We start from the raw sequence: 21,734 nt of genomic DNA on the forward strand, positions 1-21,734 counted from the left end.
TGTGCGCTGCTCCTAATATTCCCCCCAATGCACAAAGATAGAACAGAAGGGTATATTAATCAAGTGTGCATCCAGGATATATGGGCCCCCTTCTCAATGTGGATGATGTCAGGGATTTAAAACTATTATCAGATTGAGTGCTTAGAGAATAAAACAGAGAATACATAAAGCCACATATTCCAGTTTTTCATGCTCAAACACCAGCAAGAGTTCTGTGATTTCTTCCCCACGTGTTTATATCATCCCCACTGCGATCATACAAATGATTTAAGCTCTGAAAATGTGTTTTATCGAGCAGCAGATTGATAATATTGATAGTATATAGGTTAGTTTCCCTGCCGCCTGTCCCCCTCTGTCTTGTCAGAGCGCACAACGCGTTCTGCATGCGCCACACCCAGTGGATGCGGCACAGCCAATCAGAGGGCGCCGTGCGGAAAGTTCTCCTTTTATGGAGAGGGGGCTGCAGCACGAGCTCTGATAAAATCCTGCAATTTATTGGCCTCCATTGCAGTCAAGTCCCGACACTAAACCCTACCGGAGTGTAGCGCTCAGTCACAGTCCTCCTCAAAAGCCGAGAACCCTCCCTCACACAGGTAAGACAACTGCCGAATGACGAGAAAAGTTTCTTTCTTATAATTGAAATGTTTTTTAAAAAAATGCGTACGTGATATGTCAACCGGCGAACTGAATTTAGTTATAATGTGAGGTTTTGTGTGCGATGTTTCGTTACCGTAACAACTGTTAACTTAAATTCACCTCCCATTCATTGCATTTCTTTTAAATTTTTTCTAGCGGTGCAGTTTCAGGGGGATGCAACCAGTCACGTTAACCCTTTTAAGTGTAGACATGTGTCGGCATGCTGTCGTTTATGTTTCGCAGACGGTGTTAAATGACCCCGAGTGCTCCGCGCTGTCATCGCTTCGTCGGTTTAACAAATCAAGACTCGCGTTAAATGGCTTGACCTTCTCGCTTACATGTAAGCACCTGCTTTTGGCACGGTGTCCGGCTCTGGGTGTCTCCGGTTTCACGTACAGGCACATGATGGGCAGAAAAGACCGGAGCAGGCGTGTAGTTGTGGTTAAAAAAAAAAAAAGCTATGAAGTAATTTGACAGCTACGTGAAGGTTAAATGTAGTGACTGTCAGTTAAGAAGTTGCCCCCAGCAACGTAACCTTGTAACTATGGTGACACGACATAACGATCCCAGGTAATGGATGACTGAGGTGACGGGGGGTTGAAGTTCATTCACCTCGGCTGTTTTTAAAACCGCTTTCTCAAAGTGTGAATTAGCGATGGTTAGTGCTGTTGTGATGGTCCCGGTGAAGGGAGTGGCCGGTCCGTCGGTGTCACTTTTAGGGTTTAACGACACACGGGGCGGCTTCACGGTCCGGGCTGCCGCCGTCTCTAAGCTGCTCTCACTTTTGCCTTATATGGCCATGACCAGACCGAGGGAGACACTGCCTTTTGTTTCTCAGCTCTGGATTTGGACTGGAACCTGCGCCACTGCGACATCCAGCGTCCAGTCCCTACAACGACAAGGCTCTGATCCAGTTGATGTTTGCCAGATGTAACACATAGCTGTCACAGAGAATCTGTTTTAAACTCTCTCTCTCTCCCCCTCTTCTCATCCCTCCTCTCCCTCTCTGTCCAGAAAATGGATGATGAAATCGCCGCCCTCGTTGTGGACAACGGATCCGGTATGTGCAAAGCTGGCTTTGCAGGAGATGATGCTCCACGTGCTGTGTTCCCCTCCATTGTTGGACGTCCCAGGCATCAGGTACAGTTTCCACGTGAAATTATACAAATCATAAACCGTAATTAACCATTTGATTTTAACTGGTTTTTAACTTGTTTTCCTTTTTGCTCCCCAGGGTGTGATGGTTGGTATGGGCCAGAAAGACAGCTATGTCGGTGATGAGGCACAGAGCAAAAGGGGTATCCTGACCCTGAAGTACCCCATCGAGCACGGTATCGTCACCAACTGGGACGACATGGAGAAGATCTGGCATCACACCTTCTACAACGAGCTGAGAGTTGCCCCCGAGGAGCACCCAGTCCTGCTCACTGAGGCTCCCCTGAACCCCAAGGCCAACAGGGAAAAGATGACCCAGGTAACAATGGCTGAAACATTTCCTCTCTGTAAACTCACTCGGCTCACCTGCAGGGCCCTGCAACAGGCAAATGTTTTGCCTCTCAGGCATTTCTTCTTCTGCTCAATCTGTCCATTTCCTCCTGCTCCTTCAATCTCCAGGGTTCCTCTGTCCTGTGCTGATCTTTTCATCTGTGCGGATGCTTCAGGTTTCTATCTCTCTGCACTGTGATGCATCAGGAATGACTAATTGCAGCATGGTCACCGCTGTTTTCAAAATTAGGCCTTGGTTTTCTTAGCTAAAGTAGATGACAAGAGTCCCACTGGTGACTGCATGATGCAACAGATGACGTTAGAGCAGGTTGCTGCACTCATCTTGTACAGTCAACATGACCAAACTAAAAGTATAGGTTTGTGTAATGACTGGTTTTACTATGGTGTTTATACTCAAAACAAAACTGGCCAGTGTGCTGTGCTTTTCTTGATCTGACTGTACTAACCCATACTATCTTACATGTGGTTACTGACTCACTGTTTAAATGACTCATCTCTCATCTCTTCTCTCCTCCAGATCATGTTCGAGACCTTCAACACCCCTGCCATGTATGTGGCCATCCAGGCTGTGCTGTCCCTGTATGCCTCTGGTCGTACCACTGGTATTGTCATGGACTCTGGTGATGGTGTGACCCACACCGTGCCCATCTATGAAGGCTACGCCCTTCCCCATGCCATCCTCAGGTTGGACCTGGCTGGCAGGGACCTCACAGACTACCTCATGAAGATCCTGACAGAGAGGGGTTACAGCTTCACCACTACAGGTTAGCACACGAACACAGATTCTGAAACAAGTTAATTTTTGAAGCCAGGAAAATTCTTAAAACTGACTTTGAAATATCATTTCTTGTCACACAGCTGAGCGTGAGATCGTGCGTGACATTAAGGAGAAGCTGTGTTATGTTGCACTGGACTTCGAGCAGGAAATGGGCACTGCTGCTTCCTCTTCATCCCTGGAGAAGAGCTACGAGCTGCCTGACGGACAGGTCATCACCATCGGAAACGAGAGGTTCCGTTGCCCCGAGGCCCTCTTCCAGCCCTCTTTCCTTGGTAGGTTAAGTCAGGGAAACGATAAAAACTTTTAAGCAAAATATCAATCAGTGCACTGACTTGAATATACTTGTGGTTTAAGTTTAATAACCAATTCATAGAGGTCATTAAAATTGTTTGTAAGCAGATGGGTTGTAGCAGCAACCCATCTGCGTATTTGATAAAAGTATTACAGAACGCAATAACTTAAAATTTACTTTACACCCTCTTTTAACAGGTATGGAGTCTTGCGGTATCCATGAAACTACCTTCAACAGCATCATGAAGTGTGATGTGGACATCCGTAAGGACCTGTACGCCAACACTGTGCTGTCTGGAGGCACCACCATGTACCCTGGCATTGCTGACCGCATGCAGAAGGAAATCACCGCCCTGGCACCCACCACCATGAAGATCAAGGTAAAACTAATCCTCATTACTCAGACACTAATCCTCCCTGAGGCAATGATTTAAAAAAAGTTCCAGAAAGATCTTTACCTCTACTGCCACTCAGTGGACAAACATGGTTACTGCAGAGTTCAGTCTCTGTTTCTTGACTTTAAGCTTCTACTACATTTAACTGTTGACTTGAAGGATGTAGGTTGATTGACTTAAGTATTTTAACACCTTTAACACCTTTTTTTTCCCCTCTTTCTCCCTGCAGATCATTGCTCCCCCAGAGAGGAAGTACTCCGTATGGATCGGAGGCTCCATCCTGGCTTCCCTGTCCACCTTCCAGCAGATGTGGATCAGCAAGCAGGAGTATGATGAGTCCGGCCCCAGCATTGTCCACAGGAAGTGCTTCTAAATGAACTGTCAGTCCCCTCCCTCTAAACACACACTGCTACAAACGCAAACGACTGGCTCTGCATACACGCCTGCACCAACACACTGGTGTATGCTGAGCCTACAACACCTCTTCCCATTTCCCTCATCACTATGGCTATGGCACCATGCCCCCTGATGGGGAGAAACTCTGCAGGAAGTACAGAGCGTGTGTCCCAGGCGGTGTGAATGTGTGAGGAACATGATGTCCATTGTCGTGTTTGTGTAGGTCATTCCAGATGTGTTTGTTCACCACCTTATTTGCCTCTATGAAGGTTTATTCTCTGGTGGGCCCACTGCCCAACAGACCTGTAGTATTGCTTAATATGTAAATTATGTAATCTGAAACTTGTTTTGTTTTTGTACTTTCAGCCTTAAACGATACTTGGTCCAGTTTGTTTTTGTCATTATGCAAAAGACAAAGCTTCTACCTTGTATGGGGGTGTTTAAAGGTTTGTGCGGGGCTTCATGCCTCTGGTCTACACAACAACCCAATAAAGCGCACATGTCTGAGAATCTGGTCTGTGTTCTTGGTCTTTGAGCTCATAAATATAATATTTAATGTAAAATATCATATTTAATGAATGAGATGCATGTTGCCTTACTGTTGAAATGTAAATAAGAAACAAGCACAGGTCTGAAGAAATTCTTGATGGCTGAATTCCACTTAGTTGCACCAGTTCAGGGTCCTGCTGTCACACTGTCATGGCTCTCTAGTACACTTGACTAGAACGGGCCTATCATCAGTAATAATTGTGATTTTAACTACTTTGACCAATGAATGAATCTAATGTGCAATTTTGAATATTAACAGGAAAGACTAGGCAAAGTATGATCAAACTAAATAAATGCCACAAATATCCACGTTTCTCATAAGTTAATAGTTGAGCATCTATTTGAAAAGTTTCTAGGGATATTTGAATACGATTGATACCATTCTGGAAAATTATCAACATTGGAAACCTTTAAGTGACACTACTCAATAGGAATTTTCCTAAAAGAGTGAAACTACACTTTTTAAAGCCTAAAGCCAGAGAAGTAGGTGCTGTACTCTAAAGATAGATTTTGTGTGTAGTATCACTTCATTATGAATCCTTTCATTATAGTGCCATCATGTGGACAACTAAGTTAATGAGTTATAATAAACAATCACATTAATTGGTACCTACTACTAACAAGTCATATATGGTTACAAAACTGAAATAGATCTTTCTAACTTTATCTAAAACTTCACATTTATTGTTTCATAATGTTTTTTAAACTTAAATAACTTGATTCATTGACTCCCTTTTTAAAGAAGTACAGTAGGTTATTTCCTTAACCCATGTACCATCATATTGGCAAATATTAACATTGTTTTAGCTTTTTTTTCTTGAAAAAACCAGGCCAATTAACTTTACATAATAATAGTTTATTACAGCATTTCATAACTACAGATCTAGTTTGTAGGTCTTTGCTCTTGTGTTATATGCTAGTTTGTTCATTTTTCTGTCAGTATTTAAAATGTAAAAATGCAATAGGTCTGTAATCCTATAATTATTTTAGCTACATTTAATTTTGGCCAATTTAACTCACCAAAAAGTCTTCATTTCTGTTCTTCATAAAGTATCTAAACATAATAAAACCAGTGGTGAAACTACTGTAGAAGCAAAACATCTATCAGTGCACAGTAGTTTGAGTTTAATAAAATTGGTCGGAACATTGCTGTACTTAAAAGGAGACCTCTCATCTCATCTCATCTCATCTCATCTCATTATCTGCCGCTTTTTCTGTGAGGGTTGTGGGGATGTTGCCCCCCTCTTGTGGGGTTGCTGGAGCCAATCCCAGTTGCTCTATGGGTGGGGGCCAGGGTGCACCCCTGGATGAGTTGCCAGCTCATTGCAGGGCCCTTTCTGATGGCAGAGGCTGCCACCTGCACATCAGGAGCAATTTTGGGGTTTGGTATCTTGTTCAAGGATGCTTTGACATGTGGCTTGGTTCTGCCCAGGGGAGCCGGGATTTGAACCAGCGACCTTCTGATTGCTGGTTACCTGCTCTACCCACTGAGCTACAGCCGCCTGCTTAAAGGAGACCTATTATGCTTTTTTGTTTTTTCTCCCCCTTTCCTTCAGTGTGTTATATAGGTTCTTGTGCATGAAAAAGGTCTTGAAAGTCAAAAAACTCAAAGTCAGCATCATCCAGAGCTCCTCTTTCCCACAGAAAACACTGCTCCTGAAGTGTCTGAAAAGTCTTATCTATTATCCAGGATTCAATGCCGTGATTTTTTCTTCACATCACTACCTCACCATGGCACACATTTGCACAATTGCCTATACTCACAGTAGAGGTGAAGCTAACCGGAAGCTGAAAAAACGACAGAGCTGACAGGAGTCACAGTGAGCGGTGTCTGGCTCAGGCATGGGTGAGCTGACCAATCAGAGGGTATTCGGGAGGGGCCTTTAAAGAGACAGGAGCTAAAACTGAGCCTCTCAGACAGAGGGGCAGTACAGTTCTGCTGTATAAGAAAATTGATTAAAAGCATATAAACCTATTCAAGTAGTAACCTAAAAAAGTATGAACCTGAAAAAAATCTTTAAGTATAATTTTGAGGTACTTGTACTTTACTTAAGTACTTCAATTCAATGTTGTAAAAAGTACCCAAAAAGTCATTCTTAAAGTAAAAAGTAAAAGATATCAAAACTAAACTAACTACCTAAGTACCTTACTTGAGTAAATGTAATCAGTTACATTCCATCACTGCTTCCATTTTACTACATGAGTTTGCGCACAATTCCTCTGTCACTTTACTATCATGATTATTAATAAATATCGTAATCTCCTTTAATTTTTCAGATCATATCATATATTTTATTTCAGACTCTGTATTAAATAAAAAAAACATTATTCTCGGGTTCTGCACTTTCCTGAGTGACAGCTCTGAGAAATGGGGGAGAACCGGCAGGAAGTGTGTCCGTCACTGACAGACTTCCGTCACTGTGCAACACCAATTATAATCCGCCCTGTCAGCGGTTGGACGCTCGACCGGCTGAGGCATCACCGTAAAGCGGGTTGATGAAAAGCATGAATCGCCGGCTCGATGAAAAACTGAAATCCTGTTGATCATGAGTGGGACCGTGACAGGGATTTCAGAGGACATGGATCGACAAATTATACAAGTGAGTGATCCGACGGACCCCGGACAAGCACGGGAGTAGTTACCGGGGACACGGAGCAGACTGACGTGAACTGGACGGGCGTTAGCTAACTAACGTTAATACTAAATTACATCAGACCAGGCTTCACTCAAATTTCACTTAACTTTTTAAACCAAGTTTGTATGGTAATTTACGCGACGGTGTGGTGGAATGATGGTTTTCTCGTGTCTTTTTTGTGTCTTTTTTCAGATGTGATGTCCAAATTAACCTGCTAATGAGCAAAAACACTGATTTGCAATCGAGTGAACAGACAGAAGGAGGCAATTTAGCTCGTAGTTATATTGATCAATATGTTTATGTACTTTTGTATGCTGATGTGTAGTAATGTAATCACGTCTGAATAAAATATTGCACTATAATAAGTATTTTCCCCCCTAAAAAAATTGCTTCAGCTATAACTTTATTTATAATTTGGCTGAGCGATGTAGTTTTATGTTGTAATATCCATATTATTGTCTAGAGGTGCAACTGTTAATTGATTAGTTGTCACCTATTAATTCAGTTGCTCCCTACTTTGATAATCCATTAACAGGTTTGAATCATTTTTTTCAGAGAAAAGTCAAAATTGTCTGATTCCAGCTTCTTAAATGCAAATATTTTCTGATGTCTTTACTCCACTTTGACAGTGAACTGAATACAAAACAAGACATTTGATGACTTCATCTTGGCCTTTTGGACACATTGGCTAACACCATTTTCTGTCACGTTATAGACCAAACAACAAATCGATTAATCAAGAAAATAATCTTGAGAAACCCAGCAAATTAAATCCTTTTTGCAGCAGCATTGCATACAATTGCCTAATGCAATCAGCCACATTAAAAGGACAGCTTCTTAATGTTGTTAACTGTCAACTGTGACTGTGATTTGCTTTTTTTTCTCAGGCTGTTCGTGACGAGGACACGATGTCTTCGTCCTCGGTGGGAATGTCAGATTTGTCTGATGAGATACTGCTGTGCATCCTCCGCCATGTTCCACTGTGTGACCTGGTGACGAATGTGTCAAACGTCTGCGTTAAGTTACACACGCTGTGCTATGATAAGACCCTGCTCTCAAAAGTCAGCCTGTCTGACGAGTATCAGGTAAATCACTTTGAACTGATGAGGAAAGATTGTTTTAGTGAAGATATTTATCTCAGTTTTCTGTTAATCTTCAGGTGTAAAACATTTTCTGAGCAACACAGTGGAATACTTGATGGGAGCATTGAATAAAATGTTTTTTTTTTCCTCCAGGTTGACGATGCCTTGGTTCGCCACATATTGAAACAGATATCCAATCACGTGCAGTCTCTCAGCGTGAATGGTTGCTACTGGCTGGATGGCTCTACAGTGGAGCACCTTGGTCGCTGCAGAGGAGTGACGCATCTGGATATCACCGGCTGTCGCCTCACTGTAGTTCGTCTCTCCGGCCTCCTCTCCTCCCTCTCCCTACTCAAATCACTTGCTATCGATGTGATGGCAAACTTCAACTCTGCTCTGCTCAGTTCAGAGGCGGTGGCTACGCTCAGCCGCCTGTCAGAGCTCAGACAGACTCTGTTGTCACCGAGTTATGGTGTGGTGCCATGTTGCGCTCAACTCCGCAAGTAAGAATTTGTGGGATTACTGTCATTTCACATGAGACCTATGTCCACAATCACCCCCTATGTGGCACACCAGCTGTAGAATTGATGCACCATGTAGTGTCCATTGAAATCTCGTATTTCCAGAACAATGAAGGTTCTATTTGCAAGAGTCTAGTCATGCTGGAGGCTCTGTTAGGCTGTACTTGAGCAGAGTGGTGCTGATCCAGTAGTTGTTGAGATATTTCAGTGTGAATCAAAGTGGTGGACTGACTAACACAGCCATAGTGAGAGCCATGCATGGCAAAAACTACAAAAGCGCAATTCTTCACCTGCGTGTGCATTGTGTCACAATCAAATCATGCTCTACCCTGTAAATTAATTGTTATGCACAAGGTTGAAACTGTCATATAAAAATCCAGAGTCCTCTTGGTCTGAGACCGAGACAAGAAGGAGTACAAATGCAGTCGATTCTGAGACAAGACTGAGACACTTAAAATGTGTGTTTGAGAAATGTCCCAAGACCAGAGACCAACCTTGAGCACTACATTAGTGGAAAATATGCACATTAAAGCTAATTTGGACACAGATTTTGATTACGTTTGACAGGTGATAATATAAAACAGAAAACAACCATCTTAATGCATTAGGTCAATTGGTAGAGTTAAGCAACATGACACTGATGGAACTTCTCATGTAAGATATGTGCATGTATCAAAGGACAGAGACACACAGTTGTTGTACTGCTGCAGTGTTGAATGTGTGCGTCTGTGTTCATGTGCAGGCTGATGCTGCAGTTTGACATCTCGGATGTGACCAGAGATGGTCTCGGTATTTCCTGTCAGTTGATGATGGGTCAGAGCAGTGTGCCACATTACCAACAGCTGGAGGAGTTCACTGCCAGGCTGGCTCCAGGAGAGGTGAGCTTCTTAGTGTGCATGTGCATGTAAAACATTCCCATGTAGCTGTAATAAACACTGTAGTACTGTGCGGTTTGTAATTCTTGTATCTGTGTGTTGATGTCCTCAGGTAAACCAGACCCTGCTCCTGCTCTACCTGGCAGTGTTCAGCGTTAATGTTCCAAAGCATCTCAGAGTTTTCCTCGTGTCGATTCCTGGGCCAAACCCTGCTCACTGGCCTGCTGCTCCGTCACTGGCTCAGAGTTTGGGTCAACGAGGGGACCTAGAGGCCCTGCAGCTCCCTCGCTCCTGGCTTGATCCCTTGTCCCTGAAGCGAGCGCTGGAGGGAAACAGTCCAAAGCAGCTCAGCTTCAGCCGCTGCCCGGCGTTGTGGCCACAGGTGTTCCAGTCATTGCTGGAGGGAGGAGTCAAGGACACCACCCAGCTGATCAGCCTGAACCTCAGCGGGATCAACTTGGTCCTTTACTCAGAGTGCAGGAGTGTGGATGATCAGCTTGATCCTTGGACAATGAGCCGGCTGGCAGCTGGCTGTTCCAACATTAAACACCTGAACCTGATGCACACACACTATCATCATGAAACCTCACCTGGGAGAGCTGGAGAAACACACCTGTGTGCCAGCTTGGCCAAATTCAGAAACCTGCGCTCTCTCACTCTGCCTGCCTGTGCTCTGTCAGACGGCTTAAACTCACATCAGATCTCTACAAACAACACTTCTCCCTCTGCGTTGCTCCTGGGGTTAAAGAAGATTCCACGTGTCGGAGTCCAGAACTACAAGCCTGATTCAGAGTCTTGTGTGTCAGGGGACAGCACATCATGGCTCACACAGCTTTTAGCTGGCTGCCCTCTTTTAGAGACTTTAGAGCTCATCGGCCCAGGTTTTGTCTCTGTGCTGCCTCGGCTTGAGCCTTGCAGTCGTGCCAGCGTGGAGCCTCGTGGTATGTGTGCGTGGGCACGAGGGGTCGGCGATGCACACATAGCGGCACTTGAGGCTTTGCCTCGATTACGTCGCCTGACTCTGGCTGGGCTTCCTGGGGTCCTTAGGGGGACGGGTCTGGTACAGATGGCCAGGCAGTGCAGAGACCTACGGGTGCTGTCTCTTGCCAACATGGGATCACTAAAAACCATGAACTACACTCCAGCCTTGCTGGACGCACTTAGACAGTGTACACAGCTACAGGAACTCAGGTGAGAAGATGCCTTTGTGTACACGTCATTTTCTGTAATAGTAAACACTATCAGACTGATAGTACAGTCATCATTTTTAATATATGCCCCTTTAATTTACAGATTCTCCCTCTTTCCAATAGAAGCATTTATTAATTAACTCTAATATCTGATTCATTATTTGAACTAACAATTTAAAGGCATACTATGCAGGTTTTTTGGTTGGTTTGTAAACACGGCATTCAAAGTCGACCCGTCCTCTCTGGCTCAATGGACGAGACAGAGTGAGAGTAAATGAAGAGAGGGAGCAGTGTTGGTGAGAACAAAGCAGTGAAACAGAAATAAAATATTATTTTCTGATTATTTCACTGTAGTTACATTCTAAAGCACAAACAAACAGGCACGTTCCTCCACACAACCATCCATAATTTGTTTGAATCCAAAAATCCTGCATAGTATACCTTTCATCGTAACACTATTTTTCCTCAGAAGGGTGTTAAGTAGAATAATGAACATTCAATGCTTGGATAACTTTGTAATGACATGAATAATCCAAACATTGTCTCTCTGCTGTTTTTTGTCTGCGTTTTTCCTAAATCTCTCATAATTTAGATTTAGCAGATTGCAATACTTCTGATAATTGTGGGAACACCAGTTAGTCTAATTTAATTTCTTGGACCGATTTCATTTCTTTGCTCAGCTTGTTTCCATTTCTTGAACTCTGTGTGTCTTTGTGTTTTAGGTTAGAGCAGCCCTACTTGAACGCCAACAAGTTATTCTTTGAAGCTCTGTCCTGCTGCTCTCGTCTGCAGCGTCTCTGCCTCATCTCACGCAGTGGTACCTTCGACCCGACCGCCACAGAAGCCTTCATGGAGCGGTGCTGCCACGTCGTCATGTGCCACATGTTCATGAGCGGCACCTTGGTGGCTTGTCGAAAACTGGAGAAAACTTTGATTGACAGGTCAGTGGTGGTTTGCGTGAGGGCATGCTGTACATCAAATGTTAAATGTCAACAGAAATGTCAAACACATTTTCTTCACGCTTTCCTTCTGTTTTCTCTGTTAGATTCAAATTTCTCCGCGCTGCCCTGAATGTGGTCATCTATCCATTACAGCATGAAGACCTGCCAACAGTCATCAGACAGATCCCACTTACGCTACTCGATCGGATAACTTTATTTCAGAGCCACGTGGCCCAACCGCCACATTTATCACCAATGTGACATCAGCAGAAAGCTTCAGTGTGATTGGTGCTCAACAGCTGAGGTGTTCAGACTGTTTTCCTGCAGGAAATAAGTTTCACAAACTAAAGACCGACTCTCATCCGCACAGTGTTTTATGATAGTGTGATTCATTACATCATCAGCTGTTTTCTGGCTGCTCTACGACAACACATCATGATTGTTTACATTGACATGACAGAGTAATGATGGTGTTCAAAGGGAAATTTACTTCCAGGAGCTGGTGGAGAGTCTAAGTTTATTATTCCAGGACATTTCACATTTGGGGCGTCAATTGTGGCTTCTGGGTCAAGAATCATTTCTGTTACTACATCACTGTGCTTCTTTAAAAATAAGTGCCAAAATATACATTAAAGATGTGTTTGTTCAGAAACCTTGCACAGGATGTGAATTAAATGATGGAATAAACTTTATATAAATTATTTGTAGTTTGTGTATATGTACAATGTGTATGTTCATGTCATAATACTGTAGTTTTTAAAACGGATACAAACCAGTAATCTTACATTGTTAAGCAGTTCCCACAGTTGTGTCAAATAAGCTTAAAGGAATAGTTAGACATTTTGGGAAACACACGACCTGCCGGGAGGTATGTGAGAAGATTGTCACCACTCTCATGTCTATTAATTTTAACGCTATAGCAGCAGCTAATTAGCTTAGTGACATGCCTGTAGGCTGATTTTGTCACCTCTTCGACAGATTTCAGCAAACTCATTCCCGAGCCTCATGGTCAGTGTAGAAACATGAGCGCTATATCAATCTTCTCATCTAACTCACTCTGCCAGGGAGCGAGGCCTATTCCCCAAAATGTCATATTCAGTTTATTTTGATTTATAAATAAAGTACCTTTATTTTACATAACCATGAAAGGTAAACATTTAATGTTCAGAACAAATTGTATTATATTTTTAAAAAAACTAACCAAAAAAAACTTGTTTGAGAGAACAAATAAGGTGCTATATCACTGAAACTGCACTTTGACAATATCAAACTCAGAGGTGGAAGGTCTCAATGAGTATGTTTATACGTGTGCTAATATACCATCTGGGTTTTGGCTTATCCTTGTAGATAAAATATCAGTTCCTGGTATTAGCCTTGAATAAGCCCTTAATGAAAGTAAATTAATTATTATTAATATTATTTTGTACAATAACATAGAACAAAAGACAATGACATTATCATTTGTTTAGATTTGGATTAAAATCTAATAAATTGTGAATGTTGACTATAGGGTTGTATGGAGAGGTGTTCTTACCACAATATCTGAAACCTCTTATGCAGAATACACTTAAAACTCACTCACAGATACCAGCCACCTAAATACACCTGATTTTTTTTTCCATCAAGATCTGTGCAGTATTCCCTGAGAAATTAATGAAAATGTCTGGAAAAAAAGCCCTATCCCACATTGTTAAAGAGTGAAAACATTTCTGGATCCATCCCTTTACTCTGATCCGAACAAAAAGTTAATGGGGTCTATTCTGGGCAGAGACCCTTCCTCTATCAAAGTTTCATGGAAATCTGTCTTGTAGATTTTGTGTAATCCTGCTGACAAACCAACCAACAAACAAACAAACGGACACTGCTGTAAATTATCATCTGTGGACCGACATTTGCTGGCATGAGTCGAAGTGGACACTTTTTGTCTGGACTTCTACTCCAGGTCACACAGCTGGGCGGTGCCTGCGACCCACAGCCCGCGGTAGAGCGGCTTTGTGAACGTGGTTTCCACTCTGTGCATCAGCTGCAGCATCGTGTCACAGACACAGTAGTATGTCAGAGTACCTGCCTTATGATCGAGGTACACGCCGACTCTGCAGGACTGAGGCTCCGGCACTGCAGTCTCCTCATCATTGTGTCTGAAACATTTATTGTTTCTGTTTAAGTCTAAACTCCAGGATTTGTCGTTGCAGCCAAAAGCGCACTCAGCGTAATAGTCTGATCTGCCGAGATCTTTGTACGCCACTGCAATTTCAATAGACCCTTCAAACTCCACCTCCCAGTAACAGCGTCCCGACAGACCCTCTTTACACAGCACCTGAAAGAGGTGAGAAAACCTGTCCGGGTGTTCAGGATACGTCTGGACTAAATCTGTGAGCTCCACCTTTCTGTTCCCCTCAGACAGAAGCAGCTCTCTGTAGGCCGTGTTTGGGTCCAGGGTGAGGTGACAGTAATCTGTGACAGGAGAGGAAAAAGTGGATATATGTACAAACAATGATCACTCACACTACTACTACACTATACAGATCACTCTCCTCACCGTGACACATTGATTGTAAAAGAGTCAACTCCAAACATGTGGCAGCCCAAAAATGCTGCCAAGGACAGATGATGTCTGTTTTAATTGATTTAGTTAGTTAATTTTTCCCTGACAGTTTCTTTTCTCAACAACACGACTAATTCACTTGTGATCTCAAGATAATGGAATCAAATTAAATTATTGCAACCATGGCCACTCCTAGCTTCAACAGTATGTTCAGTACATATCCTAAAGCGTAAACAGTCAATATGCATGGCACGTCAAAGTTACCTGCTTGTGTTCAATCTGCAGTTTCAGGATTTGTAGAACGTTATTAGTAAAAAAGAGAGACTGTGTTGGGTTTTGAGATAAAGAAAACTCACATCTTAAGAAGTCTGCTCTGGTCTGAGGTTCATCTGTCAGTGAATCATCTGTTAGTTTCACAACAAATACACACAAGCCACAAATTCAGTCTCAGTTCATAAATGGTGCTTTTTAATTTCAGAAGTAGATTATTGCTGAGGAAAAGTATCTTCAAAACACTGATCAATCAAATCATTAATGCACCATTAATCGGGATATTTTCCAACATTCATTTATTACATAATATGGCAAATGTCAACAACATCACTCATAAACTAATCAAACTGATATTCATTGCGACAGAATTAATTGTTGTGTGCTGCTGGTACATTTGTTGTGTGGGTGTGTGTTTGCTGTGTACCAGGAGCAGGTGTGGTGTTGGACAAGGGACGGGAGGGTGGTGCTTCCTGGTCTTGCTCTTGGGCCTGTAGAAGGGGCAGTATATAGAAAATAATTTTAATGATGAATGAATTTTTACACCTGAAGAGAAAACATGAGGCCTGAAAATGTATTTTTAGCAGTAAAATGTGATAAAAAAAATAGAGGTGTGTCTTATTTGTCCCATTTAGTAATACACTGACTCAAAGAACTCAACTTATGTAAATACTACAGGTGTTATGGATCAAGTAAATCATTCACAGGATGCTTATGTAGTTATTTAAGTTTGAATAACTTTAATAAATAACTTTCCATGCTTGTATATTAAAGGTCAAACTCTTAAACTGAACTCTGGACGCTGTTATATGGCTTTCTTTCTTTACATGGTAATAATGCTGTCTGTCTGAAGAAAGCCTGCTTTTGCACTCTCATATTTATTGCCAGGTTTATTCATTATTATTTATTAATTTATTTATGCTCAACTGACCTTTTATGTGTGTGAATTTAGAGACTTTAATGACTGGGAAGCTTATTTCTAATGTTGTCAGAATTATGAGTTTTAAGTTATGAGTTAATAAGTTAATTTGTACCTCTAACACGGGGGATGCTGCTCCGTCTCTGTCCTCCATCGCTGAAACATTAGTTAAAACTTGTATTCAGGGAGCCTGTGTCGGCTCTGACAACTTTGGCGACTATTAAATGAACAAACCAAGTCTTTAAATACTCCTTTTCAGTCTGGCTTGTCGTCTTCACCCCATCTAACCCAGGAAGAAGCGTCAAAACACCTGTTTACATCCAGACGTGTGACGTCTTTAGCAGCGACGCAGGCGCACTAATCTACCATCGATGTAGTCGATCGTCGTTGCGACATCCTAACCGGGATAGATTAAGCTTTAACAACAATTTATCCTACCGAGTAATAAACAGTGGCATTTTAAAACTCAATTAATGCTCTTTTTAATCCCTTCCGTACACCAAGGCGCCAGGGAGGTTTTTAATGCTCGCTCGATATCTACTTTTCAGGTCTTGTCCCGTCTGTGTCATTGAAACATCGTGGTGTGCGCGCACAACATGCCAGGAGCTAGCTACCCTCCACCCTACAACGTAAGTTTGATAAATTAGCTTTTAGTTGCTCAGATAAAAGCGGTAAATATGTTGACGTCCGTCGCCTGTTCGTGTGCGCGAAACGGGAGGAAGGTCTCGGTGCCTGTTGCTAAGCTGTCCCTGTTATCAGCGGCTACGAACCCACCCAGAGCCCCGAATCTGACAGGGGGACGAGACTTGTCACGACACCCGCCATCCAGGCTCCTCACGCCGACTCCCTGGCAGCTGCCGAGGGGACTGACCGCCAGATGTGTGTCCCTATCAGCCTCGGTCCCGGCCGAGAGCGACCCGACAGACGAGGAGAACTTCGGCTCCCTGTCCACCGACATGTCCTCCAGGAGGTCGTACAGGAAAGACAGCCCATACCTCCAGGATCTGCGGCACCGAGAGGACCAGGACGAGGAGGAGGAGGAGGATCGGGTGAAACCTCGCAGGAGGAGAAACACAGCGTACTGGTACTTCTTACAGTGCAAGAAGCTGATCAGAGAGAACAAGGTTAGTCTGTCTTGAACTGTTGTGTCTGTCTTCTGTTATCTCTCACCTCCAGCTGTTTATAAACCTTTGATGTGTCCTCTGACAGCTGCAGGAGGCTTTGGACATGTTCAGCAGAGACATGCTGCAGGGGGAGAGGCTGCAGCCGGAGGAGTTCAACTACTCTGTCCTGATAGGAGGCTGTGGTCGAGCTGGACAACTCAAGAAGGCCTTCAGGCTCTACAATGATGTAGGGAAATGTATCTGCATGTATTTGATGTCATGTCTATGTGCAATAGTAACATTTTCTTTAAAGGGACACTGTGTAGGTTTGGAGAAGAAATTCAAACTCAGAATTTTCATATTTACAATATTAATGAGGTAATAATACAAACTCAGAAATATTTATTTTTCCATAACTGATTCAACAAGCTGTTCTCAGAGGAAAAAAAAGTCCCCAGAACACTGTTTGAAGCTAGAAAGGTGGCGGGGTCCGCCAAATGTTGTGCTTTAAGGTCAGGTTGTTTATTCAGTTTAAAAAAACAAAACAAAGAAAGTTATTTAGTTTGTTTTGGCATAAAAATGTTGAAAATGGAGATGTCTTGATTAGAGTATATTGTCATTTTTGAAGTTTGTTGTGCTGTTGAACTGTAGTGTTTCTAATATCTTTCTCCCCATTAATATAATGACAGTCGGCTAAATATTTGAAACATGTCTCAGTTTAACATACTGCGATTCAACAGCAACACAAACTGCGTCAAAAATCAGAATCGACAGATTTAAACCAGGAAAAAACTGAACATTATAATCTTCATGAAAGATTGATTTATTGGTTGGCTACATTAGTTTTAAATATGTAAAATGTTAAAAAGACTATAATATGTGACAACTTTGTATATATATTTGTATACCTATATATCAATACACAGCTTGAAGTAGAAGAGTACAGTGATGCACGGTGCTTTAATTTCCAAGTTGTACTTTTAGCCCACAATAATTAGCACCACATTTTCATGTATACATTTTTTCAGATGTAAATTTCTTCACACAAACACAGACTTCTCAAGTAACAATGTGTGTAATTGTGTGTGCGTGTGTGTCGTCCAGATGAAGAAGCGAGGTCTAGTTGCTACAGATGCTACCTACACTGCGCTGTTCAACGCCTGCGCTGAGTCGCCATCCAAACATGCCGGCCTCCAGCAGGCCTTGAAGTTGGAGCAAGAACTCAGTCGCAAAAGCTACCCCCTCAGCACCATCACATACCACGCCCTTCTCAAGACGCACGCCATCACCAACCACCTTCAACCCTGTATTCACACGCTCAGGGTAAGATAAGAGCGGACATTTGTACAGGTGTGTGGGAGACTGGTTTACTGTTTCTACATGAGATTGTGTGTGTTTGCAGGAGATGCTGCAGAAAGGCCATGTTGTGACTCAGGAGACGTTTCACTACCTGCTGATGGGCTGCTTGAAGGACAAAAAGACGGGATTCAGACTGGCTTTACAGGTAGATTTTTACAATTTCATTAAAGTAACTGGCAGATTAACAGATGGTGAATATAATGCTTAGTTGAAGCCTCAGTGACGTACTCTGACACAGATTTTAACCAAGGCTTATGAGATCCAACTCACACAGTGAATCATGCAGTGAACTTCTAATATTGTTGTTTTTGTTTCAGGTTTGGCGCCAGATGTTGAGGTCGGGGATTCTTCCAGACTCAAAGAACTATAATGTTCTCTTGCGAACTGCGAGGGATTGTGGGATTGGCAGTGCTTCCCTAGCCTCTGGCATGCTGCTGGGGTCTGACCGGAAGTATGAGAGGGAACACGTGTCCGAGTCGGGACGCACGGATGTTATAGACATTGATCTGCTGGAGAGGCAGCTGTTTATCCAGCCTGATCCACTCAGTGACCGTCAGCAGGGCAGCAGAGACAGTGAGGACGAGTCCTGCAGCAGGAAAGACTCGACCAGTTTGATTCCAGTCAGACAAACTGTCTCACTGCCTGCCATCATAGAAGGTGATGCTACAGCCCCGAACCTTCTGGATGTTTTTGAGGGTAAGAGGGGTGGTGTGATCTCCCTCGGCACTGTGGATGGAGCATCAGATAGACTCGCGCTCATTGGAGGAGCTGATGGTGTCCTAAAGAAGATGGAAGCGAACGGACTCAGTCCAGACCTCAAAACTCTGACCCTGCTGGCCGACATGATGGAGTTGGGCTACGAGTCTCTGCAGCTGCTGCTGAAGGTCGCCAAGCAGCATAAAGTGAGGCTCGACGTCGCCTTCTTCAACTCTGTGATCCGCAGAGCAGCCAGAGCTGGTGACCTGGAGGAGGCAAAGGTACACACACACACACACACACTCACACACACACACGTGCTATAACTCTTATATTCCTGTTCAGTTTTGTTTGCCATTAAAGGATAAGTTCAAACCATTTTAGAAATGACTTACCCGTAGTAGTGTCTAGCCATGCAGATAGTTTTGTTTGTATGTGACAAGGTTTCTGCCTCCACCACAGTACAGAAATCAGTGTCCCTGTTTAAAAAAAAATGTACACAATTGTCCAAGCGTTTAAAAAGAAGTTATGACATTTCATATCCAAAAGTGACATCATAGTATTCAGTAAAAAATGTAATTCTAATTTTTTTTCCAATGATTTCCAATGATCAAATTCTAAATCAGGGGAAATTACATACAATCCATCTGCACCACTGTAAAGACGTGTATGGGAGCTAGAAAATGATTTTTTTTTATAAATGGGGTGCTTGTGTGTGCGCATATCTCTGATACACTTCCTTCTCTTTCCAGGCTGTGTTGAGTGTGATGCAACAGCGCCACGTAAGCGTGGATGTGCAGACGTTTGGATGCCTCGCTTTAGGCTGCGAGCGACAGAAGGACGGTCTGCAGCTACTGAAAGACATGGAGGTGATGAAACACACATCCAAAGAGTCAGAATTGATTGAACGTGTGTTGTTTTTGTAAAACCAAATACAGAAAACCCTCTTAGATTCTTTCACAGCTGCCTTATCCAATTTACATTTGTCTTACATTAATGTAAACATTGAACATAGTTTAACAAAATGAAAAGTAACCTCAGACATCGGCAGTACTACTGTAATGTCATCGTATCAAGAGTCGTAGTAGAAGACGTTGTTATGACTCAGTGGTTCTTTCTTTCATCTTTACATGTTTTTTTCACAGGAGGCGGGACTGAAGCCTAACGTCCAGGTGTTCTCTGCTCTAATTGGCCGAGCGATTCGAAGACTGGATTACGTCTACCTTAAAACAATCCTCAAGACCATGAGCAGCATGAAGGTGTGGCCTAATGAGGTCATCATCAGACAGCTGGAGTTTGCCTCGCAGTATCCCCCCAACTATAATCAGGTGAACGTACATACAGGACTTTCACCTGGCGTGAAGCAATTAGTCGAGACACACCTGAGTATCTGTGGATGAGGAGGTGACGATTCTAATCACAACCAAAGAACATAAAGATTCTCCTGTACTTTTCATAGCAAAATAACTGTGGTGGAAGTGAAGGAAATAGGCTTCAAATGGCTGAAAAATGCGTGTCCCAAAGCTTCCAGCCCGGTTCACGTTTTCTAAAATGTGTTGCTGTGACAGTTATTGGTAGATAAATGGTTTCGTGACTGATCGATGTGTTTTATTTTGCCCCTCTCCTCCTGCTTCCCTCTTTATCTTTCCTCCCTTCCATCAATCCCAGTACAAGTCCAGAAACAACTACCTGGTCCAAATTGATGGTTTCCGTGGTTACTACCAGCAGTGGCTGAGAGAAATGCCTGCTCAGAGCACTGAGGACGAGCAGGCGGAGCTGCAGACGGAGACGGACTCTGCAGTGGCGAAAACAGGAGATGCAGATGGACTGACAGAGTGGCAAAGGAACCAGAGAGCGGCAGCAAGGAGATATTATTCACGTAACAAGGACAGCAAGAGCAGCGCTGCTCTGTGACAGCACTCCTGAAAATATTTCTCTCCTCTGTTACTCTGTTTGCACTGAGCTGTGTCACCCTGGATCAAAGTACTGGCTCATGGACCTTCTGTCAGTCAACTTATTGCAGATGCTTTTTCTCAAAAGATCCATGTTGTAATTTATATTCCAATTAAAATAAACTTTAAGCTTCAGTACCTTATTGTCGAGAGATTTAACTTCATCTTGGTTGTCTATTGCATTATGTTTTATTTTAAAACCTCGATTTTAAGGTAATTTCCTGAGTGATCGATGGTATTCATGGTGAGGGTGATGCACTCAACTTGTCTTGTCACATGCAAGGATTTCTGGCATGCGTGTTTTTCATCTTTTTTTAGACACCTGTAGTGTATAGAAAATTCATTCTTAAATGCATTCCTCAATTTCTATCAGTTCTGGATTGTGTCAAGTTTTAAAAAGGTGCTCTGTTGTTTCTACTGTTGCACAGGTGACCGTTACCCACTGTATCTATAATTTAAACCTTGTTCCAATGAATTATTTTGAAGGATAGATTTCGTTGACAGTTTTTAAATGCAATTTTTTATATGTAGGAGGAATTGGATGTTTCTTGATAGAAGCTTGGCTGATGAATTCAATAGTCGTTTTAAAAAAAAAAAAAAAAAAAAAGAATTTATTATTTATATGGAATAGGGGAAATATGAAAATGGGAAATAGACACTGAACTAACGACTGAACTGAACAGGTTTTAGCACAGAACATTTATTTATTTATTCTTTCATTTTTGGCCATTACAACTACTCAAAATTAGTGAGGGATATTGGGATATGGGTGCACATATGCATGTGCATGAATATGCATTAAAAGTCAAATGAAATGTGTTCAATCAGGTGAAACACTAAAATATCCCAAAATCCAAAATATACTGTATTAATAGTATAATAATATAGTATAATGTAATAATAATAATAATAATAATGCAATCTCTTTTTTATGTTATATATATTTTAATTAATTGACATTACTTTGTAGAAATCTGCGTTCACTTTGACATTAAAGTGTTTTTTTTATTGTAAATTCTTGTCAAAAAAGCCAAATTATATTAACCATGATATAAAGCAATAAAAGGTGAAAACATCAGGGGTGTGAACACTGC

The 21,734-nt window shown here is 42.4% G+C and overlaps 4 protein-coding genes across 5 annotated transcripts; 3 read left to right on the plus strand and 1 right to left on the minus strand.

Annotated features, from left to right (window-relative positions):
* Window positions 1-504: 504 nt before the first annotated feature.
* Window positions 505-4,512, plus strand: actb1 (actin, beta 1). Its single transcript, XM_073463949.1, has 7 exons — window positions 505-593; window positions 1,651-1,776; window positions 1,871-2,110; window positions 2,660-2,906; window positions 3,001-3,192; window positions 3,410-3,591; window positions 3,836-4,512. Exons 2-7 carry the CDS (start codon window positions 1,654-1,656, stop codon window positions 3,977-3,979), a joined length of 1,128 nt encoding a protein of 375 aa, XP_073320050.1. The 5' UTR covers window positions 505-593; window positions 1,651-1,653; the 3' UTR covers window positions 3,980-4,512.
* A 2,487-nt stretch (window positions 4,513-6,999) lies between these two features.
* fbxl18 (F-box and leucine-rich repeat protein 18) lies at window positions 7,000-12,497 on the plus strand. The gene is made up of 7 exons (XM_073478460.1): window positions 7,000-7,151; window positions 8,075-8,272; window positions 8,423-8,772; window positions 9,533-9,668; window positions 9,778-10,856; window positions 11,578-11,796; window positions 11,901-12,497. Exons 1-7 carry the CDS (start codon window positions 7,098-7,100, stop codon window positions 12,055-12,057), a joined length of 2,193 nt encoding a protein of 730 aa, XP_073334561.1. The 5' UTR covers window positions 7,000-7,097; the 3' UTR covers window positions 12,058-12,497.
* On the minus strand, window positions 12,153-15,815 carry LOC141006309 (stonustoxin subunit beta-like). Of its 2 annotated transcripts, none has more exons than XM_073478473.1 (4): window positions 15,646-15,815; window positions 15,039-15,102; window positions 14,698-14,745; window positions 12,153-14,250 (listed from the first exon to the last, which is right to left on the minus strand). In XM_073478473.1, exons 1-4 carry the CDS (start codon window positions 15,682-15,684, stop codon window positions 13,730-13,732), a joined length of 672 nt encoding a protein of 223 aa, XP_073334574.1. In that variant the 5' UTR covers window positions 15,685-15,815; the 3' UTR covers window positions 12,153-13,729. The 2 variants fall into 2 exon arrangements, with proteins under 2 accessions (XP_073334574.1, XP_073334582.1); XM_073478481.1 differs by having other exon boundaries at window positions 14,698-14,730; window positions 15,646-15,802.
* A 61-nt stretch (window positions 15,816-15,876) lies between these two features.
* Window positions 15,877-20,775, plus strand: ptcd1 (pentatricopeptide repeat domain 1). The gene is made up of 8 exons (XM_073464440.1): window positions 15,877-16,654; window positions 16,740-16,880; window positions 17,738-17,956; window positions 18,036-18,137; window positions 18,310-18,969; window positions 19,441-19,557; window positions 19,834-20,016; window positions 20,357-20,775. Exons 1-8 carry the CDS (start codon window positions 16,208-16,210, stop codon window positions 20,600-20,602), a joined length of 2,115 nt encoding a protein of 704 aa, XP_073320541.1. The 5' UTR covers window positions 15,877-16,207; the 3' UTR covers window positions 20,603-20,775.
* Window positions 20,776-21,734: the final 959 nt, after the last annotated feature.

This window comes from Pagrus major, chromosome 1 (genome assembly GCF_040436345.1).
Source record: "Pagrus major chromosome 1, Pma_NU_1.0".
NCBI classification, from domain to species: Eukaryota; Metazoa; Chordata; class Actinopteri; order Spariformes; family Sparidae; genus Pagrus; species Pagrus major.

Bases quoted from the DNA above. Each gene is read 5' to 3' on its own strand.
- actb1 (XM_073463949.1), top strand. From the start codon at position 1,654: ATGGATGATGAAATCGCCGCCCTCGTTGTGGACAACGGATCCGGTATG. The intron at 2,907-3,000 runs GTTAGCACACGA...CTTGTCACACAG, and splicing joins TTACAGCTTCACCACTACAG to CTGAGCGTGAGATCGTGCGT. The intron at 3,193-3,409 runs GTAGGTTAAGTC...CTCTTTTAACAG, and splicing joins CTTCCAGCCCTCTTTCCTTG to GTATGGAGTCTTGCGGTATC.
- fbxl18 (XM_073478460.1), top strand. From the start codon at position 7,098: ATGAGTGGGACCGTGACAGGGATTTCAGAGGACATGGATCGACAAATT. The intron at 8,273-8,422 runs GTAAATCACTTT...TTTTTCCTCCAG, and splicing joins GCCTGTCTGACGAGTATCAG to GTTGACGATGCCTTGGTTCG. The intron at 11,797-11,900 runs GTCAGTGGTGGT...TTTCTCTGTTAG, and splicing joins GAGAAAACTTTGATTGACAG to ATTCAAATTTCTCCGCGCTG.
- LOC141006309 (XM_073478473.1), bottom strand. From the start codon at position 15,684: ATGGAGGACAGAGACGGAGCAGCATCCCCCGTGTTAGAG. The intron at 15,103-15,645 runs GTACAAATTAAC...CCCCTTCTACAG, and splicing joins CAGCATCCCCCGTGTTAGAG to GCCCAAGAGCAAGACCAGGA. The intron at 14,746-15,038 runs GTACACAGCAAA...TGAAACTAACAG, and splicing joins CAACACCACACCTGCTCCTG to ATGATTCACTGACAGATGAA.
- ptcd1 (XM_073464440.1), top strand. From the start codon at position 16,208: ATGTTGACGTCCGTCGCCTGTTCGTGTGCGCGAAACGGGAGGAAGGTC. The intron at 18,138-18,309 runs GTAGATTTTTAC...TTTTTGTTTCAG, and splicing joins GATTCAGACTGGCTTTACAG to GTTTGGCGCCAGATGTTGAG. The intron at 20,017-20,356 runs GTGAACGTACAT...CATCAATCCCAG, and splicing joins ATCCCCCCAACTATAATCAG to TACAAGTCCAGAAACAACTA.